General features: G+C 46.6%; 1 protein-coding gene and 1 pseudogene across 1 annotated transcript; one reads left to right on the top strand and one right to left on the bottom strand.

The window, feature by feature from the left end:
• Nucleotides 1–1,260: 1,260 nt before the first annotated feature.
• LOC118634868 lies at nt 1,261–8,027 on the top strand (annotated as a pseudogene).
• An 11,295-nt stretch (nt 8,028–19,322) lies between these two features.
• LOC118634582 (olfactory receptor 3A2-like) lies at nt 19,323–20,664 on the bottom strand. The gene is given in 3 exon segments (XM_036269212.1): nt 19,323–19,452; nt 19,839–20,331; nt 20,334–20,664. Coding segments are annotated over 3 exon segments (942 nt in total). The 5' UTR covers nt 20,653–20,664.
• Nucleotides 20,665–21,993: the final 1,329 nt, after the last annotated feature.

The raw sequence follows: 21,993 nt of genomic DNA, 5'->3' as shown, positions 1-21,993 counted from the left end.
CAACAAATTCTAGGCAGTGCCCAGTGGTTAAAGGAGTGTAGTCAGTATCACCGAGCTCAATCTGCCTGGTCAAGTCTAAAAGCAGCCTTGCCTAAACACCTGGCTTCCCCTTCATGGGGCCACTTGTATTTGCCTTATTATTGCTTTTCGGACCCTGCCTCTTGTGCCTGATTACTAAGTTTGCACAAAATCAACTGCAAATTTTACTCAACCAGACAGCTAGACAATTTGTTCGAGCACAGGTAAAAGGACCCTATAGTCCCTTTCCCCAAGAAGTTATCTAACAAATTCTTTTCAGGAGCCCATGATGACCCCACACCTGTAGGAAGTAGACAAAGAGAGATTTTGCCCCTTTTCCTTCTTTATCATCCTTATAAGGTGGGAATGTAAAGGTTAGTAATGTTTTGAAGGGTAAAGGTAAAAGTTTGCAAAAGGCAGAAACTGTGGAAATTGTGTTGCTTGCATGACCTTTGCTCAACCTTCTATTGAGTATAAATCAGGTTTATCTGGATTGTCCGCAAGGCAATGGATAACCCAGCAGATGCTGGATGAGATACCAAACCAGCCCTACTGCAAGGTGGACAATGGGCCAGATAAAGTACATTTGCAGGAAGTGCCAGAAGCTAAAATTAGGGTATATAACTGACACCCCAATCCTAATTCTAGGCTGGTCCTTCTTGGCTCAGCCTGCCTGCACCCAGGCATATGCAATAAAGCTGTTTTGCTCTACATTATCCTTGTGTTGTGGGTGTGATCTCCCGCCGGCTCAGACCTTTCAAAGACCACATCCCCATGGGCCCTGCAGATCTAAAGCTGGAACATCCCTGAGATGCACAACATACCAGGAGGGGGACCGGTTACCATGGCGATCCATCTTTCACTATGGCGAGACCTGGATGAGATCCCCTTCTTTTGCCATTTCAACGGTGCTGCCCTGAACACCCCACGTGTCCTAATATCCTGAACACTCCCACCCCAAAAAGAGCCTCTGTGTTCTCATCTTACAATGGGATGTGTAGTCAGAAATCCCAGGGGAGACACTGTTCATACAGGGAGGTGCTGTCCGCCCTCTGCTAAAAAAATGGCCTGAGATAGTAAAGTGATTCCTCAGTCCTCACTCCAATTCTGCTTTTCCTGCCAAGAACCTGTTCCCTCGTCCATCACTCATGTCCACCTCTTGCCACCAGTCACTGAGTGCTCGGGTTTCTGGTCTGAGCTGCAGTGACCATCCACCACCGTTCATGGGATGCCTGTGACGGCATGACCCTCCTCCTCTGTCCCACCCCAGAGGAAAGATCAATGCTGCTGAGTAGAAATGAGACTTATATGGTGCAGGCGTCTGAGGGGTCATCACCGACTGGAAGCCTGGCCGGTGCACCTGCCGCACTCAGCAGGCCAGTGCCCGTGGACCAGTTCCCTGACTGGGGGTGGACGTCTCCTGCCCCACCTGCGTGCCCATGTTGTGCACACTGACCCTGAAGAGGCTGGTGGTCGGCAAGGAACTTGGGCATGAGCTGCGGTCAGGGGTAATTGCCATCAAGATGCAGGGCTCCAAGCGTGTTCTTAGGTCCCACAAAATTATGCTTTTTTCCAGTGGACATGTGGATACTGACCCGATGCTGACATTTTCCCTGCTATACCCCCACTTCCTGAAGGGAGAAGGTAACAACCTCGAAATCATGTTGCCGCGCAGAGAGCACTTTAAGACGGTTGGGCTACAGGATGGTTGCCTGCACAATGCTGGTCACAGGTACCATCAACATGGCCGAGGTGATGCGGCGACCCCTCGAGGGAGGCCAGGTGTTGAGCCTCTGCGGCAGCCTCAAGGACACCAGCCCCAAGGTGGCCGAGATCTGGATCTTCTCCCTGACCAGCCAGCCCACTGAACATGAGGACTGTGCCATGCAGGCTGGCCCCATCGCCAAGGCCACAGATAAGTACGAGGAGGAGAATGAGAGCTTCCACTCTGGGCAGGAGGACAGGAACAATGCCGCACATGGGCTAGACATTGAAGAGGATGACTTTTACTTGGGAAGGTCGAAGAAGCAGTAGCAATCCATAGTCAAAACTCCATCAATGACCAAACAACTAAACTTCACACAGTAAGATGTGCGGCTACCGGGCAGGTTCAGGGTCCGAGGAGGTCCTGTATTCAGAGCGGGACCCTGTGGAGCATCCACAACATGGAGGACCTGAACCTTGTGAATGTCACCCTGGAGGATCCCAGCAACAATGGCCCAGACATAGAGTATGATAACAGCATCCCAAGAAAACCTAAGCTGAGGCCATACTTAGAACACTAGTCACACTCCAGCTTGCAGAGAGATTGGCAGCATCCATAATGTCCAGACCAAGAAGGAGACTTCGAGTCTGACCAATGTGCCTGAGAAGATGTGGTCCCCGGGAGGCAAGCAGTCGAGCGACAGTTTTTCTGACCCAGATTTTCACACGCAGCCACCCTAGACGCCCATGAAGAATGAGGACATCCTGAGCACAAATGAGCTCAAGCTCAGGCAATACTTAAAACAATGGTCACACCCCAGCTTGCAGATGGGGATCGGGAGCATCCACAGTGCCTGGAGCCTCCAAGCCCCACCCACATGCCCGAGAAGGTGTGGGTCCTGGGAGGCAAGCAGCTCAGCGACATTTTCTCTGACTCAGCTGCCCACAGCACGCCCACTCCCAGGGAGCAGCGGGCACAGCCTGAGGACAGCCAGAAGGCAGAAATCTTTACCGAGGACATTTCACAGAAATGCGGCTGGTTAGCAGACTCATCAGCAAGGCCGAGTCTCCCATCAGTCCCTTCATCAAGTCCAAGGGGAAGCAGGCCGACCACGGGGACCAGAGCAGGTCCCTCAAGGTGGAACAGCAGGCATGGCCACAGAACAAGCTGTCCAATAGCCTGAACAATGAGAGCTGCCCAGACCCACAGCGCCAGCTGCAGGTTCCTAGGAAGATTGTGTCTGATCAGTTAAAGGACATTCTGTACCACTATGACCAGCTGCCTGACCACGTCATCTTCATCAACACCTCCGACTGGCAGGGGCAGTTCCTGTGGGATGTCCTGCAGCAGCAAAATCTGCCCGTGGTGGGCACCTGCTCCGAGGCTGACCTCCAGGCGGCCTGCAGCACCATCGTGTCGCAGATGGAGAGATACAGCCAGCGCTATGCTCGGCCCAGGATTCCGGTGAAGATCACGGTGGTGGGGGCACAGCACTACCTGAGCGCCGTGCTGCGGCTCTACGTGGAGCAGCTGTCCCCCAAGATGCCCGAGCTGCAGGCCTACATGTGCTTCCAGGTCATCCCGCTGGGGTCCCACCTCGTGCCCAGGTACCTGTGCTCGTGGATTACCACGACAACAACTTCTTCCCGAACCGGGCTTGGCGGGACCTGTTCACCAAGCTGGAGGCTCAGAGCACCGAGCAGGATGAGCAGGACAAGCATGACATCGCGTCACAGTCACACGGTAACTCGTGGGGGCCAGCTGTGTCCTCCAGCTGCCCATCGCTCAAGCCAAGCTCACCTACAAGCAGAAGAGCCCCGATGAGCAGTCCTCACAGAGGTTCATTCCCTTCCTGGGGCTGGTGAAGGTGGAAACAGTGGAACCGTCCTCGGCCACCTCAGGAGACTCAGGTGACGCGGCCCCCTCGTGCTCCAGTGTGCTTTCGTCCACCCTGCCGTCCACATCTCCAGCCGCCAAGGAGGCCTCTCACAGCCCGTCCTCCTCCCCGTCGTGAGTGGGAATTCCTCCCCCAGCCAGGGCGTCTGCACCCAGCCAATGGAGCTGCAGATATATTACTGGACGAAAGCTCAGCCCACAGACAAGGAGAGAGATGCAGAGGACAAAGACCTGCCTACTGCCACCAACATGCTCAAGGGCACCTTCCAGTCTCTCCAGGTCAGCAGCCTGCCCAGCAGCGGTGAGGCCAAAGCCACGCCTAGCATGTTGGTGTCAATGACTGTGGTCACCAAGAACAAGGATGAAAATGTGATTGTTTTAACCAAGAATACTTAGGAGTAGGATGTGGAGGCCCAAAGCCAGTGCATCGAGGGCATCAGCGCCTGGTCTGCACGGCCCAGCACCAGCAGAACGTGCAGCGCGTCCGTATCGACGGCGTGGAGTGGAAGGACGTGCAGTCCCTCCAGCTGGACGCCCAGTGGTCCTCCCACGTCCAGCACTTCCCCGTCTGCCTCTTCTGAAACCCCACGTCCACCTTCTCGCCCTGCCGTGGCCGAGCCCAGGAGGGCCCAGCTGCTCTTCTGTTAACACTTCAGTTTCCTACAGACACAGACCCTGGAACACAAAGAGAAAACGTCTTTAAGTGCGAATGTGCTCACATCCTGGAAAGTGATGGGGTGACCCCCACTGGGAGCCCCCAACTACTCTGCTCATTAACCAGAACACTTCGGCAAGTGGGAGGTCAGTACACAGTGTTCTGCTGGAGAATTGTAGGAGGTGTGTTTTGGCTTCAGGAACCTCCAACTCTGCCAGCGAGAAGGGTTCTTGCCTTTGGCATCTGTCCTTCCTGGAAGCCAGGACTCAGTTTCCTCCGAGGGCCAGCTTTGGTGTGTGCCCAGTCTCAGAGCTGAGCAGCCAGAGGTCAAGAGCCAGTCTCTCACTGGGGGCGTCCTGAGCAGAACACGGAGGCCACTCAACCCAGCCCAGGGCCCAGCTGCCAACTGGCCAAGAGGCCCCAGCACCATCCGCTTGTGGTTGCCCAGATATTTCAGTCTGACAGGGGGGAGAAAGGGGCCTGAATTATATCATACCATATTTTTGTCATACTATTTAGTTACAATAAAATGTATTTTTTAAAAAATATAATAAAATGCTATGCAAATAAATTCAATTTAAATAAAATCAAATTGAACTGTATTACTTTTCCAAGTGTACGTTCCAGCAGCACTAAGCGCATGCACAACATTTAGCGACTATCAGTCACATCACAACCACTCTCTAGTTCCAGAGCATCATCATCCACACACACCGGGACCTGGTCTCAGTCATTCCTCCTCCTCCCTGCTCAGCCCGACAGTCCCTCCTCTCTGTCTGTCTCCATGGATTTACCTCTGGGGGATTTTTTATGAAACTAAACTCATAGCATATAGAACCTTTTGTTGGGGGGGGGGGTCGATAAAATCTTTGTCATGTATTTATTCAATAAACAACTTAAGTATTTTCTATGTTTGGGCCATGTCGTTGGCATTGAAAATGGAGATAAAACCCAAACACTAGTGAGCTCACAGGGCAGTGGGGGGAGGGGGGACACATTAATTAATGAATTAAAAATATGAAGCAGAGGAAACTCATTCTAGGTTCATGTCCACAGGAAGGAAGTACACGGCTCATGGCATTTCCTGTGAGGAACACATAAGACGATGGTTCTGTGGCTGGTGAATCACCTCCATTTGAATCGTAGGGGGCACGTGATAAAATGCAGGTTCCCAGCATCTTCTGCAAAGGTCATGATTCAGTGCGTGGGATTTGGGACGTGGGAATTTGCATTTAAAGTACTCAAAGTAATTCTACTGCAACTTAAAGTTTGAGAACCTCTGAGGTAACTTTTCCCCGTCACCCGGGATGAAGACTGATGTGCACATCTGAAATGCTGACAGTGCTAGTCTTTCAGGAGAGGAGGGAATAGAGCACAGGAGGGAGCTCACCTCTACTGAGCTCTACTGTGGTCTATACATGTCCATTTAATTCTCACAAAACACCTATGAGGTAGATATGATTATTATGCTCACTTTACAGATGAAAAAAATAAATAACCTCCATGGCCCTGGCTGGTTTGGCTCAGCATTGGGGCATCAGCTTCTGGACCAAAGAGTTACTAGTCCGATTCCAGTTAAGGGCACATACCTCGTTTGCGGTTCCAGAGCCGGCCCTGGTTTGGTCTTGCCAGAGGCAGCAAATCATGTCAATGTTTCTCTCTCTCTCCCCCTACCAACCATCCACTCTCTCTAAAAATATCAATGAAAAAAATTTCACTGGATGTGGCTTAACAACAACAACAAAATAAACCTTGCAGACGATGCTTTGATTAGTCCAATGTAACTGCATAAACCCTTCCTGGGAAGGTTTAGGGCAAAGCTGGAAGAAACAATAAACTGAGCAGCCAGTTCTTACTTCTTTGCCATCATTTTCTCTGGTGGAGGTATTAGGAAAATATAGTATGTCTGGGAACTGGGTTCATTTTGAGGAAATAGCAAATATGCTGGATACTCATGAAAATACCACATGATGTTAAAGACTACTGGGATTTTGCCCTGGCTGGTTTGGCTCAGAGGTTAGAGCATCAGCCTGCAGTCCAGAGAGACCCGGGTTCAGTTCCTGCTAAGGGCACGTACCTCGGTTGCAGTTTGGCCCCGGCCTGGTTGGTCGTGCGGGTTGCAGCCACTCGATGTGTCTTTTTCATGTCGATGTTTCTTTCTCTTTCTTCCTCCCACTTTATCTGAACAAAAAATGGAAAAATGTAGTCGGGTGAAGATAAAATTTTTTGTAAAAGACTGTTGGAATTTAAAACATCCAGAATCAGGTTTCTCAAAAAATTAACTGTTAGTACCAGAGACAACTCCAGGATTTGCATCAGAAAACTGCTCACCCTTCAAAGACATTGTGAGAGGCTGGCAGCTTTCTCAGGTCAGACAGACACTGACTGTCTCTGTTACACACAGACTCAGAGGGACAGCCAGAAAACCCCATTTAAAGAGCTGGGAGACAGGCCCACTTGTGATGAGGAGACACACACACCCTGTGAGCCTGGGTACATCCCACGCACCATTCAGTGAGGACAACCAGTCTCAGGCCGGAGCAGCAAAGGGCTGGGTGTGTTAGAGCAAGAAAGGGGAAGTCATAGTAAAGCAGCTGAGGGCAATAATGGGGGTGGGGCTGGTCCTCAGGTTCAGAAAGCTAATGTGTCACCACCACCCTCTTATGTCACTGAGCTTGGAGCCATCACAGTGACACTACACATCAAATGTCAATTTCCAGGGCTGGAGAGCTCTTTGCACATTTTTGGTGTTTCATGCAAATTACGAAGTTCAAGGATGGGTTTGCATCAAATCACCCACAGCACTGACCCTGTGGACAGACAGCACCCAGCCGAGATTCACTGCTGAGGTAACCAAGGTTGCAAACCAGACTTTATTTTATTGCTCTCTTTCCTCCAACCCAATCTGGGAACACTCACTTTTACCCACTTTTTAAAATAATACTGGCTCATGCCAGGATTTAACCTGGTTTAAAAAAACAGAAACATGCAAATCTGGACTGACCCTCTCCTTACAAGAAAAGTTGATTTCTTTACCCTGCACTGATTTACCTTCCAAATACAACTTTTAAATGTCACAATTAGGAAACCAGGTGGCACACACAACAGTTTGAAAATATTCAGGCCCTGGCCCTGTGTGTCTGAGTGTCCCTGAACCTACTAACACTTCAAACCAGCTACACTACAGGCAACTGTGGTGGCCGGGCATCCAGATGAAGTCTCAGCCCTGATGGCGATATCTCATTGGCCTAGAGTCTTAGCAGGATATCTGGGTTACGTCTTTGGCCAGCCAATGGGTGCCTGGGAAGAGGATGTGAAGCCCACATCTTACAATGCGTGTCTTCAGCTTTTCCTGACATGAGCTTATAAAGATGGGGAACCAATCATTTGGGCGCTGGGCAGTCCACATGGCCAGAATACAAATGCACTTGTACAAGGGTTACACTGTGTCAAATCAAGTCAACTGTCCTCAGATCCTTGGCTGACTCTGGTCATGACCTCCAACACTTAAAATGGAAATCTAAGCATGCTGAGAGTTAAGTATCAGAACATTTGAGTACCCTCCTTTCTGCACCACGCACAGGCCTCCTAGAGAACCAAGGAGAATGAAGCAAAGGAGAGAAGGGAAGGAGAAAGAGAGAGAGAATTCCTACAGGACAAATCTATTTGCATCAGTCCTGAGGAATGGTGACCAAGTCATGTGACACCTTAAGGCACTGTTGGTTCCAGATGCTCAACCACATCTACAAGTGATCCCAGGTCTCTCCTTTGTACCCCCACTTCCCTTTTCCAGACACTCCCATGCAGTTCACCCTCCCTGATGTTTATTTTGGAAAATGTCCCTGGCCCTTCCTGGGCTCCACCAGACACCTCATCTCAGGAACCACATTCTGCGGACGTCCTCACGTGCTGGCTCCTGGGAGATGGATGGAGGTGACTGGAAAAGGACTTTGCTGCCTGAGGACTGATTTGTGCTCCTGGAGGAACTGGATCAGAACCAGTTGACAGGGCACCAGCATGGTGGACCATGGAACCTGGAACCTGAAGACGGGAGAATCATTCTTGGTCCAGTCTTGTGTCTGTCCTGGAGATGGTAACTCTGGTGTTCTTGTCCATGCTGAAGAGAGTTCTCCAAGATCCTCTTGCCCATGTCTTCTCATCACATGGGTGTCATCTGACCCACAAGAGGGGGAGAGGCTGCCTTGACTCTTTGGTGCTCACCAGGACCACCCTGTCTGATGGGCTTTCCTCTGTTTCCTATGATGATGGGACAGACGGTACAAGGACGGCTTTCACTGGTTCCCCTGAACTAGCCCCGAGTCACCTCTGTAGGAGGCTGAGAGCAGATGCTGTGATCTCAGACCTCCTGAGTGCCACCCTCAGGGGGAGGCAGGGGGACCAGACTGAGTCCAGGTCAGGGAGCTCATTCCCATCAACCTCAGACAAACCCAGAGCTCACACGAGCCACCTGCTGTGTGACCTGGGGCAAGTCATGCCCCTGGCTGGGCCTCAGTTTTCTTCTCTGCTATGTGAGGGCTTTGGCTCCAAGTGATGCCCGATTCCAGCTCCAGTCAGCAGACTTACCGGTGGCTCTGAGCACAGCAATCTGGGCAGAAGACACACTCAGCCTTCCTCCAGTGCTGCTTCCCTGGGGGGCACCCACAGACCAGGGCGCTCTCCCGCGTCACTGCCACGCGCCTCCCCCCACGGTCCAGTCTGCCTGGTTTCCTCCAAGTCAGTTAGAGACTTTTAAAAAAATCTACATCAGCACTGGCTGATCTGGTTCAGTGGTTAGAGTGTGACCCACAGAAAAGAGAACCTTGTGTTTGATTCTGGTCAAGGGCACATAACTCAGTTGCAGTTTGGTCCCCAGCCCTGGTCTGGGTCATGCTGGAGGCAATGAGTTGATGTGCCTCTCTCACAACGATGTACCTGTCTCTCCCTCCCATTCTACCTGAATATATATGGAAAAATATTTCTCAGGTGAGGATTTAAAAAACAAAATGAACTTCACATTCCTGGGTGAGCAAACATCTGCACCAGACAGTCTCCGACTACATCCATGTTGTCGCAAAGGGTGTATTTCCATGGTTCTTATGGCTGAGTAGCCTTCCATTATGTACATGAACCACATCATCTTTATCCAGTCACCTTGCAAAGGACACTGGTTGTGTCCATGTCTGGGCCACCATGAATAATATATTTGCAAATAAATGTTATGAATTGTTTCGAGTAGATAGAACAGGGATTGCTGGGTCATTTGGTAACTCTATCCATAATACTTTCAAGAGCCTCCCTACTGTTTTCCATAATAATGTTAGAAGAGAAAGTTAGGAACATATGATTTCACTTACATGTGGGATATAAAACTGAGAACAAGAAATGAACAAAGAAGAGAAACAAACAACAAAAACTCATAGACACAGACAGCAGTGTGGTGGTTTGCAGAGGGAAGGGGGCTGGAGGACAGTAAAGGGCAAAGAGGTCAAATATATGTTGTGAGAAGAAGACGTGACTTTGGGTGGAGGGCACACAATGCAACATGCAGATGATGTAACATAGACTTGTACAGTTGGAGTCTATTAATCAATGTCACCACAAGAATATAATTTAAAAAACACAATATGCATGCCAGAGAGGAGGTGAGATTCACAGACAGAAGGAACCTCTCCACGTCTGACCTGTTTCCTCTTTCCAAACACTGTCTGGGTCCCTTGATCTTCCTTAACATGCAGTGAGCTGCGCCGAGGTGAGTGGCCCTGCCCAGTGGGGAACGGAGTCCAGGGAGTCTGTGCTGCAGAGGGAGGGGCGGCTCTGAGATCAGACCAGGGCCTCTGGTTTGTCCCTGAGGGCCCGTCCCTCAAGGCCCCTGAGCCCTGAGCAGAGAGCCTCTAACCCACCAACCCTGCAGCTCTGAGTGCAGTTTGAGGACACACAGTGTGGAGTGAGGATGTGAACATCTGTGGGTTAGTGTGTCTGTGCTGCATGTCTTCTGGGATGTAAAATATTACAGCCACTTGGGAAAGCAGTTTGGTTGTTTCTTATAAAACCAAACATGCAACTACCATGCAACCCAGCAACGGCACTCTTGAACATTTATGCCTGAGAAATAGAATAGCTATGTTCACTCAGAAACCTGTGCACAGATGATTATAGAAGTTTTATCTCAAAACTAACACACCAGCCCTGGTTGGTTTGGCTCAGTGGTTGGAGCGTCAGCTCACAGACTAATGAGCTGCACCAGTCGATGTTCCTCTCTCTCCCTCCCTCCCTCTCACTCTATCTGAAGATAAATGAAAAATATCCTCAGATTATGATTAAAAAACAACTTACAGCTATCTCTTTAAATATCTGGGTTTAATATCAATAGTTTGCTAGAAACGTTGCTCAAATAAAAACAGGAAAAAAACCTAGAACAACAATAGGTAGAGTACATATGAAGAGAATTTCATAAAGGAAAACCCATATTGTGAGCAAGGTATGAAGAGCTGTTAAATCTCACTTGTAGTCAGAGAAGTAATGAGATGCTCTTTATACTAATCAGAACACCAGACTGGAGACTGAGGACAGAGTGAGGTGAGGATGTGGGAACATGGAACCTCATGGACTGTGGTGAGTGTAACTCGTACAGGCCGTCAGGACGCCACCTATGAGCACGTAGCAAGAGGATCTCCCTAGGTGTCCACATGGCCATGTGAATACTTTATAATTATTATGCTGACTGTTTTTTAGAGGCAGTCAAAGGGCATGAGGAAGACAGGGAAAGAGAGGAGAGACAAACATGGATGTGAGAAAGGCCCATCAGTTTGTTGCCCCCTGCAGGGTCTCCAGCCAGGGCCAGGGATGGAATCTGCAACCCAGGGACATGCCCTTGCCTGGGAATCAATCCCGTGATCCTTTGGTGTGTGGGCCAATACTCCAACCACGGAGTCACACTGGCCAGCCCAAATATATAAAAATGTATTTTTAAAAAGTGTGAATATTACAAATACTATATACTGACTAGTATATAGAATAAAATATAATCACTTATTTTACTATTAAATCTTAAACTGTTGCCATTGCCTGTGTGTGTGTTTAAATGGAACATTAGGTTGACAGTTGAGGCAGTTTGAACTCCTGATTCCATTTCAGTTTTTCCTTCCCCAGAGGTCATTAGTATCATCAACCCTGTGTTTGTTGTTCTTATGGAGGTTTTTACAATTTTATTCAAAATGGTCCAGCCACTTTCAGCGTTGCTTTTTATATTTAAAATATTTATTTCAACAGCATCATCTAATATGTATTCTAAAACTTGCTTTTTCAGTCAAGTCATGTTTTGAGATATGTGCACATTGATACACATACCAACTTCATTATTTTTACCTCAATAACAGGCATAAACTATAATTTGGTTATTCTTCTGTTGAATGTCATTTTGGTTATTTCTAATTTTTCACCCTTTAAAAAAGTGTTAAAATAAACTTTCTTGTACACTGCTTTTGGGCACATGAATGAAGATTCTCTAGCGTATATTGCTAAGTGTGAGTTCTGGGAGGGAGGCCATCACACGGACCTGTGACTAGTGGGTGCTATTTCACTGGCCGGTCAGCACCCACCTCCAGCTGCTATGAACATTGGCTGCCAATGGCTCATACTGACCTTTCCCTGCCCAGAGTAGTTAGGTCCTCCCCCTGCACTGCCCTGGGGTTGAGGGGACACCCAGTGGCCAATAACTGACTGGCATTGGGTAGACAAGACTGGCTCCTTACCTCCAAACAGGACAGACTCAGCGGGTACAGCCGTATCCAGATCCCCTCTCAAGACCAGGCTGAACGTCACGTGCTGAGTCCACGTCTCTGCTCACCTCCATCTTCCTCTGAGGTCGCTCCTCAGTCAACCGCTCTCCCAGTTCCCATGAGTCCCTCTGCCTCCAGGGAACCTGAGCCCAGGTGGCTAATATTGCCTCAGTCTCTCCAAAGTGGTTGTGCCCATTTACCCAGTTGAGGAGAGGCTTGAGGGCTGAGAAGGGAGAGCCATTCCCAGAGTGTGGGTGAAGGGGGTGGGGGTGGAGGAGCCAAAGGCTCTGAGATGAAAGAGCTTTGTGAATTCAGCAAACAGAAAGAAAGCCAGCAGGGCTGAAGTGTTGGGAGCAGAAGAAAGAGAATGATATTGGTTGAAGTTGTAGATACATGTAGGAGCAAGACAAGTAGACCTCATAGGCTGGTTTTCATTTTTTCCTCATTGTAATAAGAAGTTCTTGAAGTGCTTTAAGCAGGAAAGTAGTAGGTAGGGTTCAATTTAGACTTGAAGAAAATTAGTCTGTGTGTAGAGACAATGGGTTGGGAAAAGATAAGAGCAGCAGGGAGTCGAGTATCCACCCAGCAAGGAGAATGGATCACAAAGAACATAGTGTTAATGCAGAAAGTAAGAAACCCAGTGGGATCTACAGCACCACACTCTGTGTGTATGTAAAACACACAGACACACAAAGACCTGAATTCTTCAAGCATACTCGCCTATTTTGAGCTGCTACCTATGAGGAGGGAGAGGAAGGGGACAGAGATTAGAGCTAATAAAAGACAATAAAACCAGGAAGATGTCTTGCAAAGAATGATGGTGATAATGTGTCATGAATAGAGGCATATGGTTTACTTGACTCTTCCCCCCCCCCACCAAGAAAAACAAAACAAAACATCAAAACAGCAACCATCCACCTCCCCAATCATTATTTTCCTTCTCCTTGTGGTGACCCATGTCTGGAACCATCTTGAAGTGCTTCCCTGAGGCCTCTCCCAAAACTGAAAACTGATCAATCAGCCTGATGCTGTCCTGACCCCGCCACTTCCTTCCTGAACCTGAAGCTCAGGCATCAGCGCTCAGGTCCCCCAGCCTCGGGGCACCCAGAGACCTAGGTTCTGTCTCCCTTATTACGGGACCAGAGATCCAGGTACCAGGTCCCCTCATTTACCTTCCCCTGTCCCAGCCCGAGTCCCACAGCCCTCCGCTGGGTCTCCGGGGTCCTGACTGAAGTGTCACTGAGAGCAGGAGGAAGTGGAGGCAGCAGACCCAGTGAGCTCTGAACCCAGCACAGACAGGGGTAAGGGCTGGGGGTCTTGGCTCATTCTCTGTCTCTTCTGCATTTTCTGACTCACATAAACACACTCACAAACTTTGGAGAAGTCATCATATGCTCTAACCCCTCTGTATTTAAGGTAATGACCAAGCCCGCCAGTCTCTATAGTCTCTGCAGGCCATTCTCAAACCTGCTGGAAGGCCTGCTGGGTGAGCTGCGCAGGCACCTGGGGTTGGGGCCCTGCTCAAGGTTGTGCCGCCAGGAGGCAACGGGCTGGGTACTGAAGGCCAGCTGCCCAAGGCCAGTCTGGAGGCCTTTCCATGTGTCCCACACTCTGTCCCCTCTCTATCCAGTCATGCTGCAGAGGGCGGTGTGTCTCAAAGGCCATCAGACCACACATGGGTTCAGAGCACACCGGCTCTTACAGGCTCGGAGCAGTGCTACTCAACCTACAGGATCAGAGTCACCCGGTGATGGCTGACAAGGACTAGGTTCTCAGAACAGAGCTACTGAATCATCTCAAGGAAGAGGACCTGAACATCATTTGTTTTTTTTTTGTTTGTTTGTTTTTGTTAATCTTCACCCAAGGACACTTTTCCTTTGATTATTCAGACAAAGTGGGAAGGAAGGAGAGAGCAAGAGAAGAACATTGATGGGAGAGACACTTAGATTAGTTGCCATCACACACGGCTCCAACCAAGGCTGGGGATCAAACCCACAGCTCAGGTATGTGCCCTTGACCAGAAATTGAATCCCAATGCTTCAGTCCCCAGACTGACACTCTAACTGCTGGGCCAAACTGGCCAGGGCTGGACATCTGTTCTCATGAGTTTTCAGTGACCCTGATGCACACTAAACTGAGAGGGACACTTGCTTTCAGGCCAGAAAAACAATTGGGCTGATGGCCTGAGAGGCCTGGGGCTTTCCCCAGACCTGCTACCTGCCCCTGCCTCTGGCCAACCACAGGAGTAGCAGGGGCCCTGAATCCAGGCACCTGGCTGGGTGGGGGAGGGGCTCAGCCAGCGCTGAGCATTTCTGATGCGTTTCCTTCTTCCTCCTCACAGTCACACCACCGGGCATCAAGGAGTGCAAACTGCAGGTTTTCCGTTTCTTTTGTGTGTGTGAGAGTAAAGTGTGATTGTAATTTAACAATTATTATAAACATTTTTCCATGTATAAATTTTAAACAATCAGTATTATTTTAGGATAGCTTCAGAGTGTTCTATTGATTTAATGGATTACATAATTTTTTAGTTTTATTGAGATGTAATTCAATAACTTAAAATTTACCAATTTAAAGTATACAATTTAATGGTTTCAATATAGTCTAAGAATTGTGCAAATATTATCACAATCTAATTTTAAAACATATTCATCACTGTCAAGGAAACCCCATACCCATTTCCAATTGCACCCCATTTCTCCCTCCCCACAGCTCCTGGCAGCATCTAGTCTACTCTCTCTCTCTATGGATTTGCCCATTCTGCAATTTTTTTATTTTTTTAAAAATCCTCACCTGAGGATATTTTTACATTTATCTTTATATGAAGTGGGAAGGAGGGAGAGGGAGGAGGGAGGAAGAGAGAGGGAGAGAGATTCATCAATGTGAGAGAGGCACATGGATCGATGTGAGAGAGACACATGGATTGGTTGCCTCCCCCACGACCCTGAACAAGGCGAGAAATGAACCACAAACAAGGTACATGCCCTTGACCAGACTTGAACTCGAGACCCTTTGGTCCACGGGCCAACGCTCTAAATGCTGAGCTAAATGATCAGGGCTAAGAGACACATGGATTGGTTGCCTCCCCCACGACCCTGAACAAGGCGAGAAATGAACCACAAACAAGGTACATGCCCTTGACCAGACTTGAACTCGAGACCCTTTGGTCCACGGGCCAACGCTCTAAATGCTGAGCTAAATGACCAGGGCTAGTCTGCAATTTTTAAACAAAATCTTTAATGTTGAATGTTTATGTTGTTTTTACATTATTATTATTAACAAGGCTCTGATAAAAATCATATATATATATTGCATTTTGTTGGATTATGTTCTTAAAATAAATTGCTAGAACTAGAATTTGTTTGATCAAAAGCATGTCTTTTTTTGTTTGTTTTCAAAGTCACAAACTGTCAGTGTTGACTATACATTTTTCTCCTATTTGGTGGTAATAGGGTGGAAAATTACTCAGTAATATGAACACCATATTTTTCAAAAATAACAGTGTATGTGTTTGAAAATTGATTGCGTAGCATACCTCTATACGATTTTCAAAAAATATAAAATTAAATTCACAAAGACTGGAAGACCAAATATAAGCAGTTCAGTGTTTGCTTCCATGTCCAATACCTTCACAAAGATTTCTAGCATAAAAGCAAGAAAGGCCCTGGCTGGTTTTGCTCAGCAGTTAGAGCATCAGCCAGTAGACCTGAGAGTCCCGGGTTCGGTTCCCACTAAGGGCATGTACCTCGTTGCCATTTGTCCCCGGCCCCAGTGGGAGTCATGTGGGTGGCAGCCACTTGATGTGTCTCTCTCATGTCAATGTTTTTCTCTCTCTTCCTCCCTCTCTTTCTCTTGCTCTATTTGAGGATAAATGCAAACATCCTTGGGTGAGGATAAAAAAAAGCAAGAAAGTCCTAGGTCTCAAGTATCTTCAATAATTGTCAGTATAATTTATGATTATTATTCTTGCTTCTTGAAAGGATGCCTTTCTCACTATTTGTGATTTAGCCCTAAAAAGTTTATTTTGTGATTTTCTTAAGGTACTGAGCTAATTTAAAATCTTCTTTGTCTTCAGCTGGCTGTGCAGAGCTGCGTGCTGTGAGCATGGCCCGTGTTGCACAGGTCAGAGGGCAGGGCGGCGTGGACCTGACAGTTCGCACTCATTTGGGGAACATGAGTTGACCCTCTCTTCCCGGAGGACACTCTGCTGTATGTATAAAAGTGAAAAGTGTGAATCTTTGAATATACCTAGAAATATATCCAAAAATATATGTACAAAGATAGTCATTGATTCGTTGTCTATAATAGGAAAAACAGGAAAAAATCCAAATGCTCATCATCACAATATTGATTAAAATGTATATGTACAATCATAAAATGCAATAGCATGCAGCCATTTACAAATGATGAAAATACTGACTTAGAGTATGTTCCCCAGCATATGGAGTGAATAAAAACAATTTAATAAAAAAACACAGTTGGAACAATTTTGACCAAAATATGGAGTCTGGGGTGATTTTAACTTTCTTTACATTTTATACTTAAATGTGTTAAAGAAAACTCAACAAATTCCAAACAGTAGAAATTAAAACTCAGCCAATGCAAGTTCAACATGGAAGTTAACGCAACAGATGTCATAATAAAAAGTAGGCAAAACTGGCACATATAAAAAGAAGCTGTGGACAAACTTATTAATAAGTATAACTGCAAAAGCCTAAATAAAACATTAGCATGTCGACTTCATTAGGTGATACTGGCACACGAGTGTGGTTTCACACTAGGAAAGCTCCTAGAAGTGACGTGCGCTCCCTGTGCTCACTGTAGCATTATGTGCAATAGCCAAGGTGTGGAAGTACCTAGGTGTCCATCAAAGATGAATGGATGAAGAAGATGGGTACATACATACAATGGGATATTAATCAACCATAAAAGAATTAAATATTGCCATTTGCAACAAATGGGTGGATCTAGAGGATATTAAACTCAGTGAAGTAAGTGAGGCAGAGAAAGACAAATACTATATGGTTTCACTTACGTGTGGAATCTAAAGACAATACCAAACAAAACAAAAACAGATTCATAGAAACAGAGACCAAAGAAGTGGTTACCAGAAGGGACGAGCTGGGGACTGGGTAAAAAAGGGGAAGGGAAATATAGTCAATAATATTGTGATAAGTTAGCATGGTGACAGATGATTCTAAGATTAGTGGGATGGTCACATTGTAAGTATAAAATTGTCAAGTCACTATATTGTACACTAATATAACCAATATAACAATGCTTATCAATTATACTTATATAAAAAGTAAGTTAATAAAAAGAAATTTCTACCCATATGGTGTGGTTCAGTGGTTGAGTGTTGACCCATGCACCAAGAGGTCACCCGTTTAATTCCCAGTCAGGGCACATGCCTAGGTTGTGGGCCTGATCCCCAGAGAAGAGTGTGCAGGAGGCGACCAATCGATGTTCTCTCTCATCAATGTTTTTATCTCTGTTTCCCTCTCTCTCTAAAATCAATAAAGAAAAAAAAATTTTTTTTTAAAGTTCTCAGATGCCATAGGTTTTCTAGAAAATTAAACCTAAGAATTAAAATGCTAAAATAAAAAAAACATATTTATAAAAGTTAATAACAAGTGATAGGCACTGAAAAATCATCTAATCAAAAATGCAATAGCCCCCCTGGCCAGTTTGGCTCAGTGGTTGGACCACTGGGTTGGACCACTTGGACCGAAGGGTTATGGGTTTGATCCCTGACCCAGGTGGCCTCATGTAGGAAGCAAGCAATCGCTGTGACTTTCTCCCATCAATGTTTCTCTCTCTCCCCTCCTCCAGTCCACTCTCTCTAATAATCAATGAGGAAATATTTTTGGTTGAAGATTAATATAAAATTTTGGCAGAGGACCTGTCCCAGAGTCAGTGCAGTTGTCATTAAGCAGAAACAGCTGGACAAAGGCAATCAAACAGGAGACAGTCTGAGGTGTGCAAGGACTGTCCCAGCTGAGTGTCACTGTGGCCACACAGCAGCAAACCCTGCAGCTGAAGAGGACGTGCTGGGGTGGCCACCCATGCCTTGTTGGGGAGCTTGGAATATGTTCTGTAGACAATGCGATACCACTGAATTTTTACTGTTTTTAATTTTTATTGTTTTTAAACCAACAATGTGCATTATTGTAGAAATATTAAAGTGAAAATAAGCCAAAAATAATTTCCTGTATTTAAATTTGAAACTTTGATCTCTGTTAAATAATGTATTTTTCAGAATGAATTCTATTGTTTTGGAAATTATTTTTTACATAACATCTATGTTAGTCAATATTCAGCTATATTACTGCTTAATGCCTATGCAGTATTTCAGTGTGCAATTTAATAAATAATCAGAATTCATTGAACACTCTTCCCATTATTCAATATTCACTTGCTTACAGTTTTTTCCCATGGTTTTTAACTGAATAAATGTCTTCCTTCTCTTACCTGATTGTTTTCGTAGGCGAAATTGACAAAGTGGACTTGCTGAGCCAAATGTTATTGTTGGGAGGATTGATACATTTCTCAAAAACCAACTCTCCAAATGCAGCCTGCACTCTCCCCAGGAGGGACAGAAGCTGTTACTTTTGTTTTGTTGGGTCTATTTGCCTGTTTGGATTCAGAAAGGAGAAGAAGCTCTCTGTGTACTAGGAAAGCAAAGCAACCTTGTGCTTCTTTAGCCAATTGCGCTGGTTAACCTTCCACCAGGAAAGGGGTTGCTCTGTCTCTCTTTTAGGTCATCTCGGGAAGAGCCACCTGGACGTTACTTCCCAGTTCCCACAGCACTCCGAGATGTGAGCAGACTTTTGTGAGCTGGCTCCCAGCTGAGAAGAGGCTAACTGCTCTGTCCCTTTCTCTCACTCTCAGGCTGCTATAATGTAATTTAGTCTGTATCAGTATGTGTTTTATATCATATATAAGGCTTATTTGTTTCACTTAGTTTGTCTTCATTCATTAGAATGTGAGTTGCATGAGTGCAAAGACATTTGTCTATTTTGTTCACCAGTGCCTTAGAACAGTGTTTGGAATATAGAAACAATTCAGTAAATATTTATTGTATGAATTAGTGAAATAATTATATAGGGTTTCTTTGCAAGAAAAACACATAACAAAAGTTTTCCAACATCAGTATCTATAATAATTTTTATATCTATAACAGTATCATAACAATTTCTCCAGTTTACTGCCTTCATGGGAAATTATTCTCAACCCAAAAATTGAAGGAGAGAAGAGACTTCATGAACCTTCAGGTCAGCAACCGACTCCCCACAAGGACCTGCCGTGGGGCACTCTGGACATCAGGGTTTCTAAGGCTGTAGATAAGTGGGTTCAGCATGGGGTGGATAACTGTGTTGAAAACCCCCAACCCCTTCGCCCTGGCCGGTTTGGCTCAGCGGTTGCAGCATCGACCTGCGGTACAGAGAGACCCGGGTTCGGTTCCCGCTAAGGGCACGTACCTCGGTAGCAGTTTGTCCCCGGCTCTGGTTGGTCGTGCGGGTGGCAGCCACTCGATGTGTCCCTTCACATTGATGTCTCTCTCTGAGAGACCCGGGTTCGGTTCCCGCTAAGGGCACGTACCTCGGTAGCAGTTTGTCCCCGGCTCTGGTTGGTCGTGCGGGTGGCAGCCACTCGATGTGTCCCTTCACATTGATGTCTCTCTCTCTCTCTCTTCCTCTCTCTCCCTCCCGCTCTATCTGAACAAAAAAACGGAAAAATATTCTCCGGTGAGGATAAAAAAAAAAAAAGAAAAGAAAACCCCAACCCCTTCATTCTGTCTGAAGCCTCCTCTGAACCCAGACGCATGTAGTTGAAGACACCGGTCCCATAGAAGAGGCAGACCACAGTGAGATGGGAGCCGCATGTGGAGAAGGCCTTCTTCCCGCCCTTCGCTGAGCGGATGTGCAGCACTGCAGCGGCCACATGGATGTAGGAGGGGATGATGAGAACCACAGGTGCACCCGCCATTAGGAAACTCATAGCAAAGAGCAGCAGCTCATCGAGTTGGGTGCTGGAGCAAGAGAGCTGGAGGAGCTGGGGGAGCTCACAGTAGAAGTGATCGACCTCATTGGGACCACAGAAGTGGAGTGTAGTTAGGGCAATAGTGTGGGCCAGTGCATTGGTGAGGGAACAGGCCCAGGACACAGCCACCAATATCCACTGGACCATCTGGCTCATGTGGGTGCTACAGGTGAGGGGCCGGCAGATGGCCAGGAACCAGTCATCTGTTAACAGGAAGCAGTCCATTCCACCCAGATGTAGAAGAAGAATAGTTGGTAGAGGCAGGCATCGCAGGAAATTGTACACTTGTGGGACAGCAGATGACCCAGTATTGCAGGGACATTGACAGTGATACATCCAACATCCAGAACTGATAGGTTCCCCAGGAAGAAGTATATCAGGTGTGGTTTGGGCTCCACCTGGATGGCTGCCAGGATGCTGAGGTTGCCCCCGACTGTGACCAGGTAGGCGAACAGGAAGAGCACAAAGACAAGTGGCCACAGCTCTGGTGTCTCCACCAGGCCCAGCAGGACAAACTCAGTGATGATTGTACCATTTGCCCCAGATTTTGGCTGCATTAGTTCCTGCAGGGAAACATCCAAGGGGATAATCACTCCTCCCAATACATTTATTCAAAAAGAAAAAAAAATAGACTTCTTTCTATATGCCCAACCCTTTACTAAGTCCCCTCTGTCCAGGAAAGGACTTTCCCACTCCCAAGGACACACCACACTTGTTAACTCTCACTACATTTACCTCAATAGCATTTTTTATTCTCAGATATAAGGACAGGTGACATGACCATTCTGGACCTCCCTCCCTGTGTTAGCTGAAAGAATCTCTTCGTAGAGATCACCAAGGACAAAACCCTTAGAAAAAATAAACAAGTAGAAAGTGTATACCTGGTTTAACATAGCAGGTAAATCTGGAACGTTCCTTTCTCAAAACTCTTCTCTTCCCTAGACAAACAAAACAAAAATAAATATACAGATTCTACCTTCATAGAAACTAGTAAATATCCAAAACTTTAATGTACAAACTAAATCATAGGACTTCAAGAATAGTGGAGATCAGCCCTGGCTAGTTTGGCTCAGTGGTTAGAGCATCAGCCCGTGGTTCGGAGAGACCCGAGTTTGGTTCCCACTAAGGGCATGTACCTCAGTTGCAGTTTGTCGCCGGCCCTGGTTGGGTCCTGTGGGTGGCGACCACTCAATGTGTCCCTTTCACATCGATGTTTCTCTTTCTCTCTCTCCCTCCCACTCTATCTGAACAAAATATCAAAAAATGTCCTCGGGTGAGGATAAAAAAAAAAAGAATAGTGGAGATCAAAAGGAGAGTGGCAGAAAGATAAAAATCCATGACTTTAGAAAAAGCTGGACAAGTAAAACTCTGCATAGGAAAAAGGTCTTCAGTAGGAAATAAAACAAAAAGCCCTGTTTGCAATAGTGGAGGAGAGTGGGTCATATGGCACCATTACCTTCTGTGATCCTAAGTTGGATTCAAGAAGCAGGGGAAGGACATACAAATGGCCAAGAGACATATGAAGAAATGCTCAACATCATTAATCATCAGAGAGATGCATATTAAAACAACAATGATATATCACCTCACACCTGTCAGAATGGCTGCCATCAACAAATCATCAAACAACAAGTGTTGGCGAGGGCGTGGAGAAAAGGGGACTCTAGTACACTGCTGGTGGGAATGCAGACTGGTGCAGCCACTATGGAAAACAATATGGTGTTACCTCAAACAATTAAAAATTGAACTTCCATTTGACCCAGTGATCCCACTACTAGGAATATACCCTAAGAAGCCTGAAACACCAATCAGGAAGAATATATGTACCCCCATGTTCATAGCAGCACTATTTACAATAGCTAAGATCTGGAAACAGCCCAAATGTCCATCAGTAGATG

Source organism: Molossus molossus, unplaced genomic scaffold (genome assembly GCF_014108415.1).
Source record: "Molossus molossus isolate mMolMol1 unplaced genomic scaffold, mMolMol1.p scaffold_m16_p_19, whole genome shotgun sequence".
Lineage (NCBI taxonomy): Eukaryota > Metazoa > Chordata > Mammalia > Chiroptera > Molossidae > Molossus > Molossus molossus.
Note: the sequence above shows the minus strand (reverse complement) of the source record. Positions and strands in the feature narration are given on the sequence as shown.